Genomic DNA, 26437 nt, shown 5'->3' on the forward strand with positions numbered 1-26437 from the left:
ATTATTCTGGGTTGACAGTTTTTCTGTTTTCGGACCTATAAAATGTCACTCCATTTTCTTCTTGGCTAAAGTTTCTCCTCTGAGAAGTCAGCATTGAGTCTGATTGGTGTTCCTTTGTACGTTATCTGATCCTAATTATGTGCCTGTTTCAGTATCTTTCTTTGTGTCATTCAAAAGGACCTTGACTCTGATGTGTCTGGATAAGGATCTTTTTGGGTCAAGTGTATTTGTGCTTCAGTGCTGTTTCTGTCTTCCTGTTTTGGGCTTCCCCTTATGTTCCCAATGTTTGGGAAGTTTGTTTTTTAAAAATATGTATGTTTATTGAGTATTTCCTGCAATCCTGCATCTCTTTCCATGCCTTCAGGAAGTCCTATAACTCTTATATCTAGTGACATCATTCACTTCTTGGATAGTTTTCTTAGCTTTATTAAGTTCTGATTATCTGTGTGTCCTCTAATAAGGCATCTTCTAATTTAGGAAATTCTTTCTGCTGCCTCACTGATTGTATTTGTGAGGCTTTCTGTTGCTTTTTTTTGTTGTTGTCAAAATATTTATTTACTTTATTGGGAAGCCAGATATACAGAAAGAAGGATAGACAAAGAGAAAGATCTTTAGTCTTCAGGTTCACTTCCCAACCGGCCACAACAGCTACAGCAAAGCTGATCCGAAGCCAGTAGCTTCTTCCAGGTCTCCCATGCAGGTGCACAGTCCCAAGACTTTGGGCCATCCTTGGTTGCTTCCCAGGTCACAAGTAGGGAGCTGGATGGGAAGTGGAGCAGCCAGGATAGGAACCAGCGCCCACATGGGATGCTGGTGCATGCAAGGCACCAGGATTTAACTACTGGACTATTGCACTGGGCCCAGGTTCTGTTTTTTTTTTTTTTTTAATTTTGCTGTATTGCATTCTTTAGTTCAAGGATGGCAATTTGATTCTGTTTTTTTATATAGCTTTTATCTCCATTGTGATATATTCCTTAAATTTCTTGAATTCTTGGCTTTGTTTCCTGCTGTCTCTCTTTTTTTCTTTATTCCTTATTTGGGAGACTCTCCCTGTCCTCATCCTGTAACTCTAAGGTTGAAATGGTCTTCTGTGTTTTTGAGGGAAATACTGGTTTCCTCGTTTGTGTTGCATGCTGTTCGTCTTCCCCCTTCCCCACGGCCTTGCAGATCTCTGGGTGTTCTCTTCAAGCTGGTTTTATCTTTATGTTGTGTCTGTTGGTCCTAAATTTGTGGGTGGATTTTACTATTCCCATGTTTCCTGTTCATTTTTCTTCTGGGATGATGTTTGGTTTTTTTGTGCTGGTCACAACGGTGCCTCCCTGGCTGCCTCCCTTACGCTGGGCATTCCCAGGGTATAGCTGGCCTTTTGTCTGCCTAGCCTCTCTCTCAGTGGTGGTCTCAGTGGTGTCTGGGGCCAGAGAGGTTACTCAGTGCACACCAAATCAGCTGGTACTCCGCTCTGTCTTGCTCCACCCGCAGCCAGTGGAACAGCGAAGTCGCACAGGTCAGCAGCCTTGTTCCTTCCTGCCTCTCCCAGGGCTGTGCCAAGCATCAGCTCACCAGCTTCCTGACTCCCAGGACTGCCAAAACATGCTCCTCTTTTTCTTTGATCTTTATTTATTTTACTTTTTAAAGATTTATTTGTTTTTATTGAAAGGGAGATTTTAGAGAGAGAAACAGAGGCAAAGAGAACATCAATCCACTGGTTCACTCCACAGATGACCACAATAGTTGGAACTGAGCTGATCTGAAATCGGAAGTCAAGATCTTCTTCCTCCACTGCTTTCCCATGCCATAAACAGGGAGCTTGGTTGGAAGTGGAGCAGCTGGGACATGAGCTGGCATCCATATAGTATGCAAGTACTGCAGGCTGAAGATTAGTGTGTTGTGTCTGCTTGCCTCCCAAAGTGGTGGTATTATTTTTTTAAGGTTTACTTATTTTTGAACAGCATTGCTTTTAGGTGGAGGATTAGCCAATTGAACCATCAGACCAGACTCATTGAAGTGATGTCTTAATTGCTGTATGAAATATCACTCCTGTATATAAGACAATTATGTTTACCGTTTTGGGCTGTTACTGTGGAGTATCATAGAGGACATGGCTGGAGCAGTGGATTTATTTCTCACTGTCCTGGGGCTGGAAGAGATTGGGGTGCCAACATGGTCAGATTCTTGGTGGGTCACAGTGGCATTTCCTTGTATGCTTGCATGATGGAAAACAAACCAAAAGCAAGCTCTCTCCCTTGTCTGCTTACGCATCTTGAGGATTTTGGCCTCATGATTTTTGCATCTCCTGAAGGTTGGACTGGTTTCCAGATACCCTCATGTTGCGGATTATGATCCCAAGTTGTGACTTGGAGAGACTACAAACTTTCAGTATGTAAGAGCATTGTTGTTAAAATATCAAATCTCAAACTGCTGTTGAGTCTGCATCATGCCAATTGAAATCACAGCACTCTATTTTTGTACATATAGTTCTGAAAATGAGAGTCACTAGACATTGAATAGCCCAAGCATCTTGGAAATTTCCGAGGTCTTCCTGTCTACTTTTTTAAGGTTATAATAATCAAGGCCATGTAGTATTAGCACAGACACATCAATTCAGAAAAACAGAGGCTGCGAATAGTAGCTTTTTAAAATAGTTTTCTGAAAGGACTGTGTAATATTTAATTGGATTTTAATTGTCTTATGTAAATCAAATATAATCCTTCCCATGTTGCCCTTTATCAAATATAATAAAAATGATTTAAAACTGACATGTCTGTTTGCCACCCTGCCTAACTACACAAAGGTATATATTAACAGTTGTGGTTCTCCAGTCTACTGAGACTAATAGCTTTATATGTAGTAATTTATACAGTACTAATTACTGTTTTACTTCACATGTCCAGAAGTAATGCTTTGAAAATGCTATGAAGTTGCTGGAATAAAGGACAGAGACCTTGTGCTAAAGTGAACTGGACCTAGAGGGCACAACTGTGCTCTAGGCCCATTTATTAGAAATGTGTCCAGGTAGTATGTTTACCTCTTGCCTGTTGAAGGAGAGATTGTTTGTGAGACATAAACGTTGTTGTTAACAGTGCAGGAGCTAATGCCCAAGGCAGAAAGGGAGACGGACTAGCAGAACGGGAGCACAGGGAAATAGTTGGATGTGGGAGGTAAAGCTACCATGTATCAGGAGCCTCTTGGGATGAAACTTAATAAAATAAAAAAAAAATCATTAAATGCTTGTTTTGTACTAGCCATTGTTCCAGTTGTACACGCGTTATTTCACTTACTGAACACTGCGGTCACATCATTGCCCTTATTTTATAAATGAAGTACTTGTGGCTTAGCAAGATTGTCTCATGGAAGTATGGACCAAGTGTGAACCCTGCCTCATCTGAAATTGAGCCTTTGCCTTCAGTCAGCCCATGTGCCCTTCTCAGTCCTTAGCACACTAAAAGAATTGCCTCTTTGAACAAAGAAGATATTACACGTCTTCTTTTTTCTTTCTCTTTCAAATATTTATATTATTTTCCAGGATACGGTTTTATGGGTGTAGGGATTCCCTCCTCCATCTCTCCTGCCGTAATTGTTTTCTCATTTGTTCTCCCCTTCCCACTGTTTTCCCCCATATTATTATAATAATTTAGTCCTTCAGCAACAGTCGGAAGTCCAACATTCTGCTATTTAAGTGTATATGACAATCTAGGTGTAGACAATCATAGACAATGATAGAAAGTCTAGGGTCATATTGTCATATTGTCAGTGTCTCATAAAGTATAAAAATATTGCATCATACTTTTTCCTCAACTTTAAAGAGTTGAAGTTTTTCCACTGGAAGATTCTAAACTTTTTTTATAGAGCGTTTTGTTTCTTGCAACTTAAAGGTATGTTACAAAGTTATTAAATGTATTTGGATTTTGAGTGAGATTGTAAATAAATTTTACTAATTGTGTTATCTATCGAAGGAAGTGACTGTCTTTTGATAACTTGTTTACAGTTGTTTTGGTTTGTATTACATTCTGTGCCAAAGAGTATTAAAACAACTGTGAAGCACATATGTTGATTTGCAACTGGAGTAATTGGGGGATAGCGTACTTTGCTCATTAGTATTGCCTTCTCTGTGTGGAAGGTAAGTGCTGTGAGTGGAGAGGCCTTATGTTTGTCCTTTATCTCCACTGCTTTAGGTATTATTTATAAAGGTGTGGAAAGAACATCAGGTACCCATTTTCAAAAATAAGCTGTAATAGCATATAGTACGCTGAATTTATGCATAGATAATTTTTACACTTGATCTTAGCTAAAAGGCTGAGAAGCGATTAAGCATAGATAACTTTTATCTCTAACTTTAAAAAATGGATATGTTTTAATAATTTTAAAGGGAGAGAAAGATCTTCCATCTATTGGCTCGTACACCCACAATGGCTAGGGATGGGCAGGCTGAAGCCAGGAGCCTGGAACTCCATGCAGGTCTCCCACATGGGTGGGGAACTCTCCCAGACTGTTCCAGCAGTGGACTCCATGGGGTACTGGGTTTGCAGGCTCTGGCGGAATCCACTGTGCCACAGCATCAATCCCTTTGACTCTTATGTTTTGTAAGTTTCTATGCAGATTAGCATTTTGAAATCTAGATTGTGAAAGTAGCATGGCTATCATTTTGAAACCTGGTTTTATATTTTAGCGTTTTATGGACGAGATGTTGGGCTGGATATTCTCCCAGAGACACACCTGAGGATCTCCCTCTCTGAATGTCTGCTGAGGGTTATTTTAGTTGCCTTTTATTGTGGTTTTGTAAAAGGGACTGCAGAAGGTGTACAAAGGAAGGGGTGAGGGGAGCTTGCTTGTTGCAGCCACTTTGTCTTTTCCACTTGGAACTGCTTGCTAAAACTTAAGTGACAATGTTAAAATCCCAGGAATTGCGCTCAGCTTTGCTGTTTGCAAGCTGTACAGCCTTGACAAGTGACACAGCCAGTCTGTGATGCTGCGGCAGGAGTGCTGCCGGCTCCTGGGATTGCTGTGATGGGTACATGAGTTCATGCCACATCTGTCAGTCACTTAGAACAGTGCTTGGCACACAAGGAATCAATAACTGCTAATTCTTATTTTGGAGTTTTAAGATGAGGCTTAAATGGTATTAGGCATGTAAAATACTCAGGGTGTCTGGCATTTATTAAGTGCTCAATAAATACTAGCAGCTGTAATTTAAGTGTTCTGGGCCCTGTCTGTCTAAAGAGACTGTGTACATGTTATATCTTTAGAGAACTTATTTTGGGGCATGAGGAAAAATAATTATTTCCTATATTGCTTTTCCCAATAGGTATGTTATGAAGTTAAAAAATTAAATACGTAATTGTTTTCTCATTTCTAACTTTAAGTTGTTATTTCAAGTTTATGTTTATTTTTATTATTATGAAAGTACAGATTTTTGTTTTAAATTTACTTGTTTGAAAGGCAGAGTGAAGGAGGGAAAGGGGAGAGATATAAGACAGATCTTCGGTGTGCTGACTTCACTCCATTCCAAATGTCCACCACAGGGCAAGTTAGGCCTGGAATAGCCAGGAAGCAGAAAGTCCATCTTGGTCTCTCATGTGATGGGCAGGAACCCATGTTCCTGAGCCATCATCTGTGGCTCCCAGGTGCATTAGCCAGAAACTGGGTGAGAAGTGTGCGGTAGCCAGGACTGGAGCCAGACCCTCTGGTGTGAGGTCGGGGTGTCCTCAGCTGTGGTGTGACGTGCTGCACCACAGTGCCTGCCTCAAAGCACACGTCTTGATCACCGTCACAGCTTAGTGACCCTAAGGCCACTAAGGAAAGGCCTGCAGTATCTAACAGTACTTTCTTCTTCTTTGTCAACCTCCCTGTAGGTTTGTGGAATCTTGCGTCTCTCTTTTCCAACCTTTGTTTGTTTGTGTTGATGCCCTTTGCCTTTTTTTTTCTGGAATCGGAAGGTTTTGCTGGCCTGAAAAAGGTAAGTGAGTCGAGTTTTACAATTAAGATTATTTAAGAATTCATGTTGAACTAGAAGTAGACATACATAACACTCCAAATGGAATTTTAAAACTTAAGAACAGTAAGGAGATATTAATATTGCATATTGAATTATTTTGCATGATGGTGGGGAAATAATCATTTTGAACTGTGAGTATGTTTATAGTATTTATTTGGAATGGATAAACCAGATATAAAAGTTATTTATTTCCTGGGATGTCTCATTTAGTTTAAAACCTGACATAAAATTACAAAAATCCTAAGATATCTTCATATGCAAGTGACTCTATGGCCCGTATTTTCAGGATCATAGCGTGTTAGCAAGTCAGGCATACTCTACAGCTAGTCAGACCTCCGTGAGGCTAACCGTGCTTAGGTGAATGTGCAAGGCTTAGAAGTGGACAAACTGGAAACTGTGGAGAAGCATCTTAACAATTAAACAAGACTTTATGTGAGAGGTAATAATCTATCCTTAAACAGAACATTTTTTAATGAAATAAATTTTGCAATTTATCATGTATTCATGACAACATTTTGGAAGATAATGCACAGATTTAAGGAGTTTTGATACATTTTAAGTTTTAAGCTTGACAAAGTGGATTCTAGTGTTATAATTTGAACACATGATGCCTTTTAAATTTTAGTTTTCATCTTGTCATATATGGAGAAAAATATGCTTATATATTTTACTCTTGAGTGAAAACTATAATCTCAATGAAATGAATTTGGTATAAAAAATAATAAATTGTATATGACTGATATTTATTTTGTGCAACTTTACATGGGAATCTTAAGAATGAAGTTGTGACAGCTGTTCTGATTTTAAACTTTCCGTAGCACCCATCTTGGCTTTTCTGTAATATATACTTGTGTGTGCAAGTCCCTGAGAGGTGGTGGTTAGAGTGCTGCTCTCACGGACTCATCTTTCTGTTCTGTAGAAGCTGTTCATTATAACAATCTACAGCTAGAAAGCAATAACTTATTTTATATATGGTCAATGTAGCAAGTTAAGAATGGATGATTATGTTTGTTCATTTGTTGAGAACTGGCTTTTAAATATTGGCGTGGTTTTCTTGTTATTCCTTTATTTTTTTTTTATTATTATTACAAAGGCAGATATACAGAGAGGAGGACAGACAGAGGGGAAGATCTCCTGTCCGATGATTCACTCCCCAAGTGAGCTGCAATGGCCGCTGCTGCACCAATCTGAAGCCGGGAACCAGGAATCTCTTCCGGGTCTCCCGCACAGGTGCAGGGCCCCAAAGCTTTGGGCCGTCCTCAACTGCTTTCCCAGCCACAAGCAGGGAGCTGGATGGGAAGTGGAGCTGCCGGAATTAGAACCGGCGCCCATATGGGATCCCGGGGCGTTCAAGGCGAGGACTTTAACTGCTAGGCCACTGCGCCGGGCCCTTCTTGTTATTCTTGAAGTATGCTAAAGACTAGTAATTAAAATTAAGTCATCTGTAATGTGAAAAAAATTATATAGTTTGAGACTAACTGCTATTTGTTTATAAATTGTTGAAGAAATTATAATTTGTTATTGTCAACAGGGATTTAGTTCAAACTCTCTTTTTATAAGGAGAAAACTGAGGTCTAAAGATACTAAATGTTACTAATTTGCCATATATGTAAAATAGGAGAACTAGAACCAAAATCTTGGGTTACTTCTGACCTTCTCAGGATGTTGATGTTCTCCTTGTATCACATGATCGTGGAGAACATGATTCGCACCAACCAAGATGATGATGTGGCCAAGGACAGAATGTGGCTCAGGAGGACTGTGGGGTCCAGGCAGAGGAGAGGATTGAGGGGGCATCCTGAGTGGTGCTGCAGTGTGAGGAAGGACAGAGTGAGCTTGCAGACACCAAGAGACAGAGTTCCTGGGAAAATGAATGGGCAGAAGTGTGTATTAAAGAGGCCGAAACAAGAGGCAGTCAGAAGGAAGGTCATGGAGATCCTTGTGAAGTTTTGGAGCTAGAGCTTTGGATGGATAGTCATTCATTTGACAGTTCGTTAAAGAATCCTAATTGTTAATGCTGTTCTAGAAGCCTGCTGGAGACAAAGGTGAAGAGAAGTCTCCCGTCTTTAGAGATGGAACTGGACAGCATGCAATCTGAGGAACTCTGCTAAGCAGTGCGGTGGGAGACCTTGAGCGGGATGATTGGGATGTGCCTAGGGAACTGGGGCAGGCGTCACGACAAGAGGCTGTCATTCCAGGTTTCATGAAAGGAGGTCACTCTAGACTTGAGCTGGAATTTGAAGGATGAACAGCAGTTTTCCTAAGTGTGGTAGTATAGGCTTGAACAAAAATTTGGGGTTCTGAATGACTCAAGGGAATGGCCATACTTAGATATGACCAGAAAATGACGAGAGTTCAGGGTGCACAAGTAGCTTATCAGGTCAATCCTGGAGACCCTTGTTTCCTGCCAAGTTGTTTAGATTTTATGATGAGGACAGTAGGGAACTGTTAAAGAATTTTCTAGAAAGGAAAAAGCATTACACCTACTGTTTCATTAAAGTGTATTAGAGATAAATTCACATTTCAGTTTCTACTTGTATCACTAAGAAAAGATGTGCAAAGGAGTACTTTCGCTACACAGTATGAAACATTGTGTTTCATAGAGATGTCACCATACTGAAGGTCATGCACTTGGCACTGTTAAAAACAGCACGTTTCAGCATGTCACTGGAAATCCTGTTTATGATTGCTTTAAATATATGAAGTTTGAAATTGGCGTGGCACAGTGAGTTAAGCCACCTGATTTGTGACACTGGTGTCCCACATCAGAGTCCTGATTCAGTCTCAGATGTCCCACTTCCCGTCCAGCACCGTGCTGAAGCTTCCAGGAAAGCTCAGCAGATGGCCTGAGGACAAGTTTCTGCCCACCTGCCTGGGAGACCCAGGTGGGCTGCTGGGCTCCTGACCCTGGCTCGGCCAAGCCCTGGGAGACCCAGGTGGGCTGCTGGGCTGCTGACCCTGGCTCGGCCAAGCCCTGGGAGACCCAGGTGGGCTGCTGGGCCGCTGACCCTGGCTCGGCCAAGCCCTGGGAGACCCATGTGGGCTGCTGGGCTCCTGACCCTGGCTTGGCCAAGCCCTGGGAGACTCAGGTGGGCTGCTGGGCTCCTGACCCTGGCTCGGCCAAGCCCTGGGAGACTCAGGTGGGCTGCTAGGCTCCTGACCCTGGCTCGGCCAAGCCCTGGGAGACCCAGGTGGGCTGCTGGGCTCCTGACCCTGGCTTGGCCAAGCCCTGGCTGTTGTAGCCACTGGGGAAGTGAGTTGGCAGATGTAAAGTCTGGTGATGTGTCTTCTGTTTCCCGGTAGAGACTTAAGATCAAAAAGTACAGTCAGCCGAGGAGGGACCTGAGTGAGTAGAGAGACTCCATGCTTGTAATTGTACAGCAGTGCTTCCTTCTGAGTTTTCTTATTTCTAGTCTCACTCTATAAGAATGTTCTCTTCTGAGCTCATCTTTGACTTCATTAGTCTCCTCAGAACCCCTTAAGGGTCACCAAGTGCATTTCCTGGTATTGTGTGGGACTAAAATGTTAGGTGGATTGTAGGATACACTCAACTTAATCCAGTGAATCCCCAAGCACCGCAGCAGATGGTCATAATGAAGAACCCAGAATGGCTACACCTGCCCTTGAATATGTACTGTGCAAACCAAATTGAAAAGTTGGTTTGTAATACCATTGAAGGAAGGAAGAGATGAAGTTTTAGTTTGAAGACAGAAGAGGTAGAACAGTTTTTTTTAACTTTTTATTTTCAATTTATATAAAATAGTTAATTTTGCATGTTACAGATTTATAAGCTTAAGAATTACACCCTCCCTTTTCCCCCTCCTACATCTTTGTTCCCTTTGTCTGATTTTTTCTAAATTATTGCAGTAGCATTTCCATTTACTTCATAGTAACAAACTTCGCAGTACTTAAAGATAGCATGACATAGCAAGTAAAGGAAGGAGAAAAATAAATTACATATAATAAGAGTGAACTAAATTGGAAATGGAAATTCCATTACTTGTAAGTGTAGACTGTTTTTGTATAGAGCAGCCAATTCCCAGAGTGCTGATGTCGCTGAGAGAGATTATGTTTATTGTAGTCTGTGCATTGGTTGTCACGGCTCCGAGGGAATATGTGACGTTTGCCCTTCTGCGGCTGGCTTATTTCACTAAGCATAATGGTTTCCAGCAGGGACCATTTTGTTGCTAACAAAAAGATTTCATTCTTTTTTTTTTTTCAGCTGAGTAGTATTCCGTAGTGTATATATACTGTGCTTTCTTGAAGTCATCAGTTGATGGGCAGGTAAAATAATTTTGAAATAAGTGAATGTGACTACATTTGTATGCTAAGCAGGTGACAGTGGGAGTGGATTTAAGAAAGAAGAGAAGATCTGACTTTAGGGCTAGACTACTAGGGCAAGTTAATTCATCTAGATGTTGGGTTTAGTTGTTTTTCTATAAAATTAGTGTAATTTGTAAATTATTATTTTGATGATTAAATGAGATGCCATTGTTTATGCAAAGTGTATAGCCAAGGATTCCATTCAATAACTATTAACTATTATTAATTTGTCATTTTCCTTGAGGTATTATTACTATTTTTCTCAAAGTAGCTTTTGACTAATAAGTATTCTAGAATGATTAATGTCATATGGAATTCAGAAAGCAACTAGGAACGATATAGTCAGTTTTTCATTATTCATGTTATTATCAGGCAATTTAGGATTTCCAAATTGTTTTGCCATTTTAAAATGTCCTGTACTGACACTGTTGCTTTATTGAAATTAATCTTATCATTGACCACAATCAGTGTATGTAAATATATATCCATACACTTTTTTCTTTAAAGCTGTTTGCTTATTGGTCACATTTGACACATCTAGTTTTTAAGTGGTGTTGAGGACAATTCAGAAACATTTCTAATTGGTAGATTCAGCACAGCAATTTCAGTAATGGCAAACTTGTCATATGGTCAAGTTAAATTTCCTTTTTTTCCTCCTCTGGCCACCCTCCTGGTGCTGTTTTACTGTGTCTAAGTCTGGTGTATTCCCTAAAAGGCATATGGCCCCACCGTACTCCATGGATTCCCCTGGGCAGTCGATTTTAAAACAGCTCCTTGCATATTGTGCTGAGATGCGGAAATTGGCCACTGGCCATGGGCGGATGCAGAGCTTGAATTGAAAATCAAGTAGAATTTTCTACTTAGTTTTTAATTAAACCACTATGTTAATTCAAACAGGACATTTTAGACCTGGGTTGGGGGTTGGGGGGCGGGGGGTGACTATGTCCTGTTAAAGACCTGAAATAGGCTTTCTTCCCTCTCCTTATTATGGTGTGTGTTTCTATTTTATTATGACCATCTCCTCACATTTCCCTTTTATTAATTCCGAAGTGTAAGAGAATTATAAATGATTTTGATAAAATTATTCTTGTAAGGAGCCAACTTGATTCTTAGAAATTGAACTTATTGTTAGCAGTGAAATGTTTATCAGATTTGCATTATTTTGCTATATATATTTGCTAGGTATACTGAGCATTTAAAATACATTTACATGTGTTTTAACCTCTTCCATGTCTGTATGTTAACTTTTCAACTCTGGTAAAGCAGTTGCATTTCTGAGTCTTCATTTTGTTTCTGTAGATGGTTTTTCTACAGTGTTTGGCCTTGGGCATTTGATGGCCCACCGGGGCACACGGGCCTCAGGGAACATGTTCTGCTGTTTTAGTCTCGAGAACGTCACTCCTCAAAGAAAACCTCCAGTTTGGATGAGCGTGTGGAGATGTTTGATGAACTCTGGAAATATAACCACCAGCAGAGTTCACACAGTGGTTAGGCATATATTTGTTTCATATGATATCTTAACATCTATTTTGATTTAAAAGGGCATGAGGAAAAATTTAACAACTTAATGAAAGTCGGGGAAAATCTCGCCATGTAATTGTTGGATAAACTCAGTGACAAATTAATTCATGAACTCAAGGGTTATTTTCTGGAAGTAAATTGACGTGGTACTTCACCTTAGTCTTTGGTTTGAAGTCATGGCATCAAATTTAACATAAGCAGCAGCAACATCCTGACCAATTATTCCAACCATCCAGACATCCCCAAATGTCCAGAACGTAGCAAACAGTCTGTAGGATTAAGAGGTTAACTCCTATAACTTCAAACAAAGTGCTTCATAATAAAAGCAAAAAGTAAAAAATTTGAGGTAACTTCCTTTCTTAATTAATTAGACTGACCAGGTGGAGGCGAAGCGATCTGTGCTGGTGCTCAGAACATCTATAAAGCTGAGCAACATGACAGCACAGTCGAGGAGGAACAAAGATTTTTTTAATATGTTTCTATCCTGTGTCACAGTTTGAAATTGTCCTGGTTTATGTCCCTTTTGGCAAACTTACATAAAAGTGACCTTGTACTGTATTTTATGACCAGATGACTTTCCCCCCCCAGTGGCTAATTTGTATCAGACCTCCATCTTAAAGAGACACAGGAGTGAGTAGGAAGTCCAGCCTTCATTGCATTCTTTCATTATTTTTGCTCGTTTTTTTTTTGCCACTGATGATCCATAAATTGTTGGAAATGAGTGATTAAGGAAGTGCTGCTTAGTGTTAGTGGCACATGCGCACGTTTGGCATGGTTCTGGTGGGTGAGAGGCGGTCACAGACAAAAGGAAGGCTCCCGCTGGGAACCTTGCAAGGAAATTTAACATGGTCAATGTTTTGATCTTGGTGTTTATTACAGAAAATGAAGTCATCTCTCATAAGCTACTGTTACGTGTTAATTTGATTTTCCCAACACCTCCAAGAAAAAGATAATATTTATTATTAGAAATCCTTTGCTCTTTCTTAATTGGAACTGTTCATTTGCTTTGAAATAGTATGGTTAAGAGAAGTTATTCACAAAACATTCTCCTCTGATTTTGCTGTTACACTTGAATTTCGTTTTGGAATTGTATTCTGGAAGAGATGTGGGCATAACAGCGTGAAATAAACATTTTATCTTATGTTATTTTTATTTTGTTTTATGACAGTTTCCTGGGCTCTGGGATTCCCCCAAACCCTTCCCCCATGTTGGATTCCTCTGCATCGTTGGCAGTGGAGCAGTTGAAATGGACATTTTAAAGCCTGAACTTTAGCAAATAGAATCTCAGAGCAATGTGAAAATATTATTTTGAAGGAAAGAGTTGTTAATGTATTTTATTTAAAGGATGAGTTTATGAAGATTTTGAAGTGAAAGTCATTTACATCAGGAGACGACACTGTGTTCCTATGCAGTTGTACGCAGGAGGCAGCTCAGTCGCAGCTTCAGTTACGGGATATTATTGTTAAATGGCAGCTGCTGTTTTTAAATCATTCAGCCCATATATGCTGTAACGGTGTGATGCTTTCAGGTGGACCATTATGTATTGCTTTCCTTCTTGTTTCCACTTTTCAAAATGTCTACTTTTCACTTTTCAAAAATGAGAAATTTCTGCAAATAAACCTAGGTTTTATTTTTATTTACATAATACTACAGTGGTAAAACAAAAATGAGCATTGTGATTCAGAACACTTGGACGTAAGTCCTGCGTCTTGCTGACTCTGTGCCTTTGGGTCCTCTGCCTGCGCCTCTGTGCTTGACTTGCGGGGGGGCTTAGTAATCTCATCTCAGACATTCATGAAGTTTCCAGGACTCATTAGGAGTAATAGTTATCATTGGGTTTTTAAACCTATCAGATTTAGGAAAATGTGTTGGATTGGTTTTTATATGTAATAGCAAAATGATAGAAGAAATTATATTGGCATGGACGAAGTACGCTTTAATTTATTTTTTTGAAATAGGATCTGTTTTGTCTTGGAACAGGAAAGGTTGTAAAAAATAGGTATTTTGTTTAATAGGTAACTAAACTTCAAACTGTATTTTATATGATGATTAAATTACTAACTAATGTCTCATAATATTTCATAGGTCAGGCCTCTTTGTTGAAGGAGGAAAAGTTTGGTAGGAAGAAATAAAAGTCACCAGGTTCCGCTTTTAAAGTAATTAGACCTTTAATTAAAGTGACCTTGGTACTTTAGTATTCATGAAGCAATTTTATAGGAGTAATCATTGTTAATTAGAGTATCTTTTCCAAAATTTTTCTGGAAAGGCTGAACATTAACTCCCCTTGCTGTGCTTTGTTCATAGGAGCTTCATTGGGAAGCAAAATTAGATGTGAAATATAATGCTACTGAAGAGCTGCTTAAATAATTATGGTACAGCAAGTGTGTACCAAAGAGGCTAGGATTCGGGTTGCTAACATACGTATGTTGTATTTAAATTCATTGAGCATGCTATGATGTTAATCTTTGATTCCTATGAAATGTTTCCCACCACATAACTTAAATTTGGTGCAAATGAATTTATAACTCATTTGTTTCACTCGTGTGCCAGAAGTAGAAATTGTATATTCATACAGACTAAAGGCAATATGGTGGTTTGATGGTTTGACGTTAAATAGTGAAATTCCCGCTTTTCTTTTAAAGACTGAGTGACACTAAAACATTGATTGATTCACATACTTTTCTTTTATAGGAAATTTTCTCTAGAAAGGCAAGATTATATTGTTCCGGAGTGATCAAATTTTAAAGCAGCTGGAATTTAAAATTTACATGTAAATATAACTTTCTTGAGTTTAAATATATGATTAGCAGGCAGAAGTAAAGGCTACATTAACAGTAGAGGAGAATTTGTAGAAATTAACAGTTTTGCATAAAAGATTTTCTACAAACAGAGAATGGATCATAAACTTCAAGTTGTTTTTATAACACTTAAATATAGTAACCGTCACTTTAGATGGGGTTAGTATGTAATGTTTTGTTTCCATATTAATGAATAGCGGCTCCTGGAGAGCTGGCGTGTGACTGTCTCCATGAAGGCCCACGCGGCTGAGGGGCTGAGGGTGGGAGCTGGGAGCTCAGTGCAGGTCTCCCACCGGTTCTAGGGGACATCACTGCCGCTTCAGGAGTCTGCCCTGGCCCGAAGCACGAGCCGGAGCCTGAAGTGAAACGCACGTACTCTGATGGAGACATGGCATCCCCCTGGACTCAGCTGCAAGGCCAAATGCCTGCTTGTAGTTGATTTAGGAAGGATTTGGAAAAATATAGGCCTTGTTTGTTGAGGTACTAACAAGCGTTTTCTCTTAATGCTTTTTTGGTAATCCTTTTTTAAAAGATGTATTTATTTGTAAGAGGTTCAAAGACAGCGGCTGATGGGAGAAGTAATAGGTGGAGGAGAAAGAGAGTAAATGAGCTTTCATCTGCTGTTTCCTCCCCAAGTGGCCACAGTGGCCAGGCTGAGCCAGGCTGTTACCAGGAGCCAGGAGCTTCAGCTGGATGCCCCACCGGGGTGGCAGGGGCCCAAGCAGTTGTGACATTTTCCACAGGGTTCTCAGGGCTGTAGGAAGGAGCCGGATCTGAAGTGGAGAAGTCGGGTAGATGCCAGTGTCATAGCTTTACCCCCTGCATTCTTGTTTGGATAGTTAGAATTAAGTTATACTTCTGATACAGTTGCTTTTTAGAAAAGATAGTACCATATGTTGTGATAGGATTTACTGCATTGGATGCCTTGACAATACTTTGATTCCGAGTTAGATTTTTCTTTCTGCGATTGTCTCAGCTTAGGCTTCATAATGTCTTACTTGTATTATTAAATCATTTGTCCAACTGTGTTTTTCTACTTTAATCTCATTGCTATACAAAGTAAATAGTCTGTCTTCTAACTTTGTTCTCTTAAAAAAAACCCGTAGTTTATGTAGCTCTTCTCCGTAAAATCACGGCTTTTGCCTGCCAACAAAATAAACCATAACGGCTCAGACCCCGGAGGACCCAAGCCTGTGCTGTATCCCGCTGCACACCCACCGTTCCTGAGAGCATGGCACAACTCCACAACACCCTTCCTTCGCATGTGAAATCTTATTCTGAAACGTTGCACTAAGGCCAGTCCTTGTCTCTGCAGTGAGGTGTCTGAATTCTAAGCTGCTGTCCTCTGCCACAGGGGGGGTTACAGTTCTGTGCTGTTGCTGTTGTTGTACCTTTTTTCCTTACTTTCCTGTTCCCCCACATGTATACTCGATGAAGCATAAAACCAGGCTCCGTGGACTTGCCACAGTGGGGGAGCTGAAAGGGCCTCAGTGCGGCTCTCTGTGGAATGTGCAGCAAACTCGCCAGGATGTGACACGTTTAAAACCCCTGTAAGCTTTGACATCAAAGAAAACACCGAGACGCTGCACTATTCTGGTGCAGCTTGATAATTGATGATTCACACCACTTACAGAATCCTTACTGTCTCTTTGTTTGTTTACAGGACAAACTTGTTTTTTTGCAGGACAGACCCTTTCCAAGCGTGATTGGCTCTTGGACTGTTCAGAGTTTTACGTGTCTGGAATGTGCCATGAAGCATATTGTTTGCGCTTGTATGAAGTGGGTTTGCCCATTTGACGGGGTTGGCGTTCAGGTGGAGCTCAGTATGCCCACAGCCCTCTCGGCTGGGCCCCGACTACCTAGCCTGGAACTGTACTGTATTCTTGCCATCTCCCTCAAGTTTGCACCTGCAATAGTGCCATCTTTTCCCAGCTTTCTTTCTTCACTGGTCTGATAACTGAATGTCTTGGAAATCTCAAAGACTGGAATTCTTCCAGATTATGATGTTAACTGGTACTTTTGTGATGTAAAACTGGGAGCTAGTACAAATACTTTTTGTCTGTCAGAGCTATAATTGATTTTATTTTTTTAAAAAAGATAATTCTGAACATTTCATTTTATTGTTCCAGACTATTCTATCTATTTGACATCTGTCAGCAAATTGATTTTAGCATTTCTTATGGCCCATATAGATCTGTGTTCCTTAAGTTTTCATTAACATGGTTTGAACAAAATTACTCGGAGAAAAAGTGGACAATGAGTGGATTTCGGACACAGCCTACTTGGTCTAGCATTTGAAACTTTTTGCACAGAAGACTTGTAGCAAATCAAGTTTTTAGAATTGCTGGAAATGAAGTTTTACTGAAGTGTTCTGAAAAATCTAGAACAGAAGTTAGTACTTCTAGAAACATGGCCAGTGTTATAGTGTGATACCTAAAAATAGATGAAAAGTAGAATAATGAGGGCAAGAATGACAAAGTGTCACCTGACAAGAAAGATCGTCCCACCTAAAGTAGTTCTGCAGGTAGACTTTTATGAAGATAAGGTTGATGGGCTCCAATATAGCTTGCTCTTTTGTTGTTAAAGATTTATTTGAAAGGCAGAGTTAGAGAGCGCGTTTCCACCTGCTGGCTTACTCTGCAGATGGCTTCAGTGTCCAAGGCTGGGCCAGACTATGTAATCCCGTTGGGTCTCTCACGGGGTGCAGGGACTCAGCAATTTGGACCATTCTTTGCTGCTTTCTTAGGAGCATTAGCAGCCAGGACTTGAACCAGTGCCCCTACGGGAATCCGGCACTGCAGGTTTAACCTGCTATACCACAGTGGCAGCCCCAGCTTAATCTCTTACACCACTTCATGTTGACTCTATCAAAGAGGCAAGCTTTGTTCTTCCCTCTTACATATGAGAGTAAATATCTAGAGGCAATAGGAAAAAGTATTCACACACTACCCGCGAATGGTCTAGTGAGATTATTTTGGTAAATGAAAGTAGAAAGAATATATGTATATTTTTGTTATAACAGCAGTGATAAAAAATAGTTTTCCAGGGAACAGAAAGTTTGCATAGTGGTTAAGATGCCTTTGTCCCTTATCGGAGTCTGGCTCTGGCTCCTAACTTGAGCTTCCCAGCAGTGTAGACCCTGGGAGGTCACAGGTGATAACTGAGTTCCTGCCAGTCACGTGGGAGACCTGGGTTCTTGGCTTCTGATTCTACCCTTGGCCCAGGTCTGGCCATTGCAGCCATTTGGATAGTAAATCAACATATGGACTCCCCTCCCCAGCCCACCCCTGACAAAAAAATAATATCTTAATTAACAAAACCATTGTAATTTTTTAAGTTAAAATGATAATTAAAATAAGCCTGTCAGACAAAAGGTAAATATTACAACTGTTACATGTAAGGGGCTGAGGGAGGCAAAATAGGGAGCAGGGCAGTGGATATGTTTTCAGTTTTGAAGGGTAAACATGTTGTGGAGATGAATATAGGTGACACCATTGAATTCTGCACTTAAAATGGGTCAAGACGACAGATTTCATAATGCGTGTTTTGTGCCACCATCTTAAAAAACATGAAAAAATATTTTACAATTCTACGAAGGATGCTCATTTATTTAATTGGCTTTATCCCAGTGATACTACACTGATTTAATTTTTTAAAGATTGATTTATTTTTACTTGAAAGGCAAAGTTACCCTTAGAGAAGGAGGGACAAAGACAGGGATCTTCCGTCTGCTGGTTCACTCCTCATATAGCAGCAGCTGGAGCTGAGCGAGTCCAAAGCCAGGAGCCTGGAGCTTCTTCCTGGTCTCGCATCTGGGTGCAGGGACCCAAGGACTTGCTGAGGACTTGGGCCATTTTCTGCTGCTTTCCCAGGCACATTAGCAGGGACCTGGGTTGGAAGTGGAGCGTCCAGGCCTTGAACTGGCACCCTGTGGCACCCTATGGCCCCGTGGGTCCTGGCTGTACCTGGTGTGACACAGCGACAGCTTCAGCTTTTAGTTTTAACTTTTTAAACAGATTAAACTTTTTTTTTAAAGATTTATTTTTATTATTTATTTTTATTGGAAAGGCAGATATACAGAGAGGAGAGACAGAGAGGAAGATCTTCCGTCCCATGATTCACTCCCCAAGTGAGCGCAACGGGCCGATACTAAGCCGATCCGAAGCCAGGAGCCTCTTCTGGGTCTCCCACGCGGGTGCAGGGTCCCAAAGCTTTGGACCGTCCTCGACTGCTTTCCCAGGCCACAAGCAGGGAGCTGGAAGGGAAACGGGGCTGCCGGGATTAGAACCGGCGCCCATATGGGATCCCGGGCGTGCAATGTGAGGACCTTTAACCACTTGCGCCACCGCACCGGGCCCAACAGATTAAACTTTTGATAAAGATTTTGAGCTTGCTAAATATGAATTCAAGAACAAACAGAAAATCCGAATGTTTCTGCAAGAGGTATAGACATTGAGTAAGATTTAAAAGTTTTTCTACAGTACAAAAAATCAGAATCATATATTTCCCAGAAGATTTCTACCACACTTCTAAAAAGAGATAACCTTAATTTCATTATAGATTTTTCCAAAGATTTGGAGGTGGAATGCTCACAGTTTTATTTTCTGAGACTAGGTTAATCTTGGTACTGAAAGCCGACAACAGTTTAGAAAATGCTAAGTTGAATTTAACTGTGTTTACAAAAGATCAGCAAAAAATATCAAGTGTGCAAGGTTGGTTTAGCATTATAAACCTAGTGACATTAGAACAAAGCAGAAAGACAAATGAGTGTGTTGAAAGAGATGGAAACATTTAAAAATAAAATTGGAAACAAAAAGGGATTTTCTTAACTCAGTAATGAATATCTGTCTTTCCAGCTTACCATTGACTTTGAACTCTACGGTACATGTTAAAATGACTTATTTTGAAGTTGGTATCTGAAATGCTTTCACTTGCAGCACCAGCACTGTGTCAGAGCTGCAGTCAGCCAATTAAAGGACAAACTGAAAGGAGTAGATGATTGCTATTACGAGGTATCCAGTATCTGTTGAGAAAAATTGTATAAAATCTGCACTATTGATTCAAATAAGCAAAGTTAACAAGCTGAATATGCAATTGTTTATACCAGTGACAGACAAAATTAATTAAAATAACCTTTTTATAATCGAGAGCCTAAGATATTTGGAATGTACCTACTAAACAATGCTTAAAACTTCTATGGAAAGAAGAAATCTTATTGAAAGATATTACAGAAGGACTGAATTGATGAGTAAGGTTTTTTTCCCCCCTTACTTTTTAGAGTGAGTGCAGTTGCAGCTAAAAATACCCAGAGATTTTCTCTTTTTTTTAATATTTATTTTTATTGGGAAGTCAGATATACACAGAGAGAGAAGCAGAACAGAGAGGAAGATCTTTGATCTGCTGGTTCACTCCCTAAGTGGCCACAACAGCCGGTGCTGAGCCAAACTGAAGCCAGGAGCTAGGAGCTTCTTTGGGCTCTCCCACATGAGTGCAGAGTCCAAAGACTTCGGGCTGGCCTCAGCTGCTTTCCCAGGCCACAGGCAAGGAGCTGGAAGTGAAGCGGGGCTTCCAGGACACAAACTGTGCCCAAATGGTATCCCAGTGAGTACAAAGTGAGGACTTTAGCCACTAGGCTACCGTGCTGGGCCCACCCAGAGGTTTTCTTACGGAAGATGAGAAACAACAAAAATTTTGAGGAAGAAGAAAAAATAAAGATTAACTAAAACACTTTAAATTATGGTGGTAGAACTTTTATCAGATACTTTTGAATAGGTAAAGGATTTGAATAAAGAAGCAGGGATTTGGCTCAGTGATTAAGATGTTGCTTGAGACACCCGTGTGCCCTCTCAGAGGATCCGGGTCTGAGTCCTGGCCACACCCGTGTGCCCTCTCAGAGGATCCGGGTCTGAGTCCTGGTGTTGCTTCCAGTTGTAGTTTCCTGCTAGTGCACACCCGGGAGGCAGGAGGAGATGGCCCTCCCAATCCCAGCGCTGCTGCCCCTGTGGCCGACCGGGCTTACGTTCCAGGCTCTTGGTTTCAGCCTGACCCAGCTCTGATTGCTGCAGACATTCCGAAGTGAACCAGTGGAGGTAGGATGCTTTTTTCCGTGTTTCTCTGCTTTCCTAACTAACTAACTAAAATAACAAACTTCAATAGACTTTCCTTAAAGAAGATATGCAAACAGCCAGTAAGCACATGGAAAAATAATCAACATCATTAATCCTTAGGGAAATACAGAGCAGAAGTACAGTGGAATAGCCACTTCACACCTAATAGGATGACTCCTAGTAAAAATAAACCTAGAAAGTAAGCATTGGCAAGGCTGGGAGAAATTGGAATTCTCGCATCCTTTCGATAGGATTATAAAATGATGTAGTTGCTGTGATAAATAGTGTACTGGTTCCTGGAAAAGTTAAAAAGTCTATGTGATTCTGGGTCTTATCTAGAATAATTAAAGGGGGAACTGTAGATATTTACAACTTTGTGTTTAGAGCAGCGCTATTCACAACAGCAAAGGACAGGAGCAGCTCCAGTGCCCCTGGATTGATTGCTCGGCGAGCAGCATGTTGGGTGGCCATGTGGTGGATGACTCGGTGAGCAGCATGTGGGGTAGCTGTATGCTGGAGTATGTTTTGTTCAGCCTTAAGGACATTCTGACACGTGCTGCAGCATGTGTGAACGCTCAAGACATCATCCTGATTGACAAAAATCATGAAGTGATGTTGCACTGAGGTACCCAGGGTCGTCAGGTTCATAGAAGTCAGAAGCACAGCAGTGGTTCCGAGGGTCTGGGAGGAGAAAACGAGCAATGGCTACTAGGCAGGCAGTTTGAGCTGGAGTCCCAGAGATGGCGATGGTGGCAGAGTGTGAATGCAGGTGATGCAAGCTTACTGATCTGGCAAAAATGATGGAGATGATAAGTGTTGTGTATATCTTATGAAATTCTTAGGTGGCTTTGTGGTTCCCTTTGGATCAATTGGGATAGAAAGTTGCAGTGGTTGGGAAGGCCACATGGATGCCGCCACAGGCATTTAAGGCAGTTGCAAGTTTGGTGTGCACATCTGCAGGTATTTAGCAGATGTTTGGAGGCTACTTCCAAAAATCCACAGAAAATGGAATTAAAAGATAAGTTTGTTTTAGCACAGTTTTAGATTCTGTACACATATAAATTTTAATAATATATTTTCCTGACCTTCTTATTGAAACATGGGGAAAAAGATGTATTTCCTGATGCTCATGCCTTAGAGCAGTAGCCGGTTTATCGATTTTCAGTGGAGAATTTTAACACACTCATTGCATAATTGTATTTCTTGCTACATGGGCAATGCCAGTATGGTTCTATTGTCCAATTGGTTGCATGCCATTGCTTTGTATTCTGAACTTGAATATATTTTATAATTTTCTATAATTTATAAATAACCCTATTTTTTTGAGTTTGTGCCAGGATGTTTAATGAAATGAAGAGTAGGATATTATCTAAGATTCTGTTGCATTAAAAGTTCCTTAGACTATTTGATCTCGGTACGAACCTGCTCCTAAGGTATTGAAAATTAATGGTTTTGGTAAAAGTTTTTATATACTCTAAGTCCTCTGCTAAAATCATAGATTGTTAAGTATCTTTTCCCTACTTTTCTGTTTCTGGGTTGTTTGACCTTTTGTGTCTTTTTGGGTTGTTGTTGTGTGGGGAGGTGGAAGCACACGGCTCAGAAGGCTTACGGGTCTGAATTTAAGATGAGTTCTGAATGCGCTGAACGGTGAAACCATAAGCCAGTTTTTTTAGCCCTTTGGAGTATGAACTTTCTCATGTCTAGCCAAATTTACCTTCTAATTTATTGTGAAGAGTTGATGAGTATATAGAAAGCAACTGATAGGCGCTACAAATACCAGTTTTCCTATCTTTTTTTTTTTTAAGATTGATTTATTTTTATTGGAAAGGTGGATATACATAGAGGAGGAGAGACAGAGAGGAAGATCTTCCATCTGTTGATTCATTCCCCACGTGACCATAATGGCCAGTCCGAAACCAGGATCCAAAGCCAAGAGCCAGGAGCTTCCTCCAGGTCTCCCATGCAGGTGCAGGGTCCCAAGGCATTGGGCCGTCCTCGGCTGCTGTCCTAGGCCACAAGCAGGAAGCTGGATGGGAAGCGGAGCTGCTGGGATTAGAACCAGCGCCCATATGGGATCCTGGGGCATTCAAGGCGAGGACCTTAGCCTCTAGGCCATCGCGCTGGGCCCTTCCTATCTTTTTTAAAACATGAAATTGATGGATAAAGATTTATTAAAACATAAACAAAATGAGGGCCTTACTAACTAGCCACTAAGTTATTTTGACGCATTGAGGGTATTGAGAATATTTTCCCCAAATTCAGAATTTTGTTTAAGTATTTTGATACTTAACCCCTACAGTCTTTTTATATTTCAGTTCTTTGATTTTTCACATTTATAACTTGTATTAATTTTTTACCCATAACTAGGAGGATTTCTGTTTTTGAAATATCATGTGGGTTTTCTGTCCACAAATACTAATAGAGCGAACATCTTAGTTCAATGATGTAATGAAGTAACAATGTTAGTATTTTTATTTTAATGTAAATACTATTCTGTCATATTTGAATAGCTTGAATAGCTTAGTTTTTATAGATTGTATTAAAGAATTGTGTATGTGTAAACTACTTAGTATACTAACACTTAGATGTTTCACTGTTTTACAGCAGACCCAAACAAAACTTTTTAAGAACTGTTTTCTTTGTCTTGGGACCAAAGCTCTTTTGTCTGTACCCTTAGTACTTACTTTGGGAGCAGAGTGGGGGAAATGTTTAGTCTAGAGATTCTTGTTTGTAGCATTTTCATGATTCAGGCTAATTAATACCCGTTTTTTATGTTCAGCTCCTTATTAGTGCATCTATAGATTTTCCCCGAATCACCACGTGTGTGTGTGCGCGCACAGTCTGGATGTCATACTGAGTAAACCTTATCTTAACGTACTAAGAAATCCTTTTTGTTACGCAGAAACAATGGCTTGATGTTTATTTTAAATGTTCTGTGAAAGTAGACGTTTTCCCAGGCTTTCCTAATGGGTGGGGACACAGCTTACGAAGTGATGTTTACATCGCTTACAGGAGAGCACAATGCTCAGGCCAAACCCTGTTTAAATGTTCATTGTCACAGACATGTCAGCGTCCTGATAGAGCTTCCATAAACACGTTGTAAGTTCACCACAGAGCGATCAAATGTGTTGCTTACCAGCACAGTAATTCCAAGATATAATAGTGTCATAATCATTCTAATATTGGTGTTTTAGGTCATCCATTCAGTACGTCCTTAAATCTAAAGGAAATGTGTATGTCTACTTGTGGTTAGTCAGCAGTAACCTATTTCATCTCATTTAAATCTACAATGTTGCGGTAGTTGTAATTTCAAAAATAATACTGGTATGAAACCAGGATAATTATGTGTTTTTCTTAAAAGCAATATAGTGTTTTATTGGCAGAAGTAAAGAACTTTGTTTCAATGATGAGTTCAGTAATACAGAAATCTAGATTTATGGTTTTGAGGGTGGATAAGTATCCTACCGGAAGTAATACCGTAAAGCGTATGAACCCTTTGTAATATGTGACACATCTAAGCGCTCCAAATTCTGTGAAAGAAGAACAATTATTTTGGTAGTGCCTAGAAGTCCTGGGAGTTCTGTGATCTTCTATTCAGGAGGCTTTTCTCACTTTGGGAGGTGAACACTGGATACCTTCTTGGTCTTTGACAACATTTTGTCACTTGGTTGTCTGACATCTGGCATATCCTTAGCTCAGTGTGCGCAAGGCTGGGATGACAGGAAGCTGCCCCTGGGGCTTTCTCGTTCCTGCTTCTGGCTCTTAATGGAGCCGCGAGCACTAAGCATGCCAAGCCTGCTCTCGCGTGCATGCTGCCCTGCCGGCGATTAATGGCGGTGATAAACGGGCTCCCAGTGCAGACGGAATCACAATCAAAAGTCTGAAAAATCACACGCTACAAGCCGCAAAGCCTGCACTCGTGAGCCTTCGGAATATTTTTATGATCTCACAAAAGATAGTGATGACAGTTTATAGATTTTTGGCACTTGCATCAACCAATCGATGCTGAATTAAGAAATACCTGATTATTGTCCTGTCACCTCCTTTCTCTATCCTGAAGTGTTTGAAGATAAAACATTCACAACATTGCATTCGATGAATATGTTCATCCCGCTCTATCAATGTGCTCATGAATATGATATTGAATTAATTTCGAATGGGGCTGATTTTGTCTCAGTCTAAAAAAACTAGCAGAAAAACTGTTGTAGCTGCTAGAGAATTAGCTCAGAATAATGGTTATTTCTTGTGTATCAGTTACCCTCAATATTTCATAAGACAGCCATAATCATATTTAATCATTTTGATGGCTTGCACTATACTGGCCTTTTCTGTGAGTGTCATATTGCTGACTTATTCTTTTTAAGTAGGTTGGTAGCTGACATTGGACAGACTTCTTTGTTAGCTGTCTTTCAGAGGAAAAAATTAACCTATCAAAAATAACTTTTGACTGTCCAAGTATGTTAGTATACATTTCAGATATTTCTTATCAATAATATATGTATATCTGTAATAGAAAAATTATCCTCTTGGATGTAGTGGCCATAGGAAGAAAGGAGATGAATTTGAGTTATTATTATTATACAGTAGAAGTAGAAGGATTTGGTGCTTAACTGGGCCAAGGCCCAGGGTAATGTGTGGGTGGTTGTCAGCAGGAAAAGCTGGTGATGTTTTCAAAGTGTCTGACGTAAGCAACAAAGTAAGCAATGATGCTTTTTCTTGAGCTATATGATACGGGGAGAAACAGACTGCATATAGAATGTTGAGTTTGAGTTTTTGAATTAAGTTTAAGGTGCCTGTGAACTATATAAGGGAAGTTGGCAGTTGAGCTAATTGGTGTTGGCCACAGTAGTAAGACTTGGTTTATCAATAAATAAACTTCAGTGTTGACCGCATGCGGAGACGCAATAACACAGGAGGAAAAAACTGAGTAATATTGTGAGGGGACTTCAGAACCTTTGTGGAAAGGTGAGATTGGAAGGTACATTTGTTTTGGTGCAAGTATTTTGAAATCCATGCATAGTTTTGTTATAATACACATTTCCCACAAACAGGTATTTTGAATATATCTCATTTTCTGGCAAACAGTCTTCATAGGGACAGGTACAGTTTCCACTTCAAGTTTGGTGGTCAGAGATTGGCAAACCACTCCGGATTATTTTGCTGGAGAATAGAGGATGGGATTAAAGGTAGAACACAAAGACACAAAACATTCCTAAAACTCGGTATTGTTAGAGTCAGCCGGAGATTGTTCTGAAGATAGCCAAATAACATTGAAGACCTGCTTTATTTTTAAAGATTTATTTTTATTTTTATTTGAAAGCAGCGTACACAGAGAGGAGGAGAGATAGATTTTTGGTTCACTGCTCAGTGGCCACAATGGCTGGAACTGAGCTGAGGTGATCTGAGGCCAGGAGCTTCTTCTGGATCTCCCACGTAGGTTCAGGGGCCCAAGGATTTGAACCATTCTCTTCTGCTGCGTTTCCAGCCATAACCAGGGAGCTGGATTGGAAGTGGAACACCTGGGGCTTGAATGGTGCCCATATTGGATGCTGGTACCACAGGTGAAGGCTTGGCCCCTTATGCCACAGCACCAGCCCCCACACCTACTTTTTTTAAAAGTTAATTATTTGTGAGGCAGGGAGTTCCAGAGAGGAGTGATGGGAGAGAAAATCTCCTGTAAAATCTGGTAGCCAAGA

The 26437-nt window shown here is 40.3% G+C and overlaps 1 protein-coding gene across 3 annotated transcripts in view; it reads left to right on the forward strand.

Annotated features, from left to right (window-relative positions):
• The window catches only part of LMBR1 (limb development membrane protein 1), a 146923-nt gene that overhangs the window by 55527 nt on the left and 64959 nt on the right, over nt 1–26437 (forward strand). The window contains exons 5-6 of one of the 3 annotated variants that reach the window (XM_040984374.1): nt 4793–4795; nt 5934–5953. The exons of 1 other annotated variant lie outside the window; for it this stretch is intronic. In XM_040984374.1, the coding sequence (XP_040840308.1) occupies nt 4793–4795; nt 5934–5953 (23 nt within the window). Of the gene's footprint in view, nt 1–4792; nt 4796–5849; nt 5954–26437 lie in introns of all 3 variants that reach the window. One more of the 3 variants, XM_040984373.1, reaches the window with a different exon arrangement.

Source organism: Ochotona curzoniae, unplaced genomic scaffold, assembly GCF_017591425.1.
Source record: "Ochotona curzoniae isolate NIBS_2020 unplaced genomic scaffold, NIBS_Ocur_1.0 contig_4105, whole genome shotgun sequence".
In the NCBI taxonomy this organism is placed as follows: Eukaryota; Metazoa; Chordata; class Mammalia; order Lagomorpha; family Ochotonidae; genus Ochotona; species Ochotona curzoniae.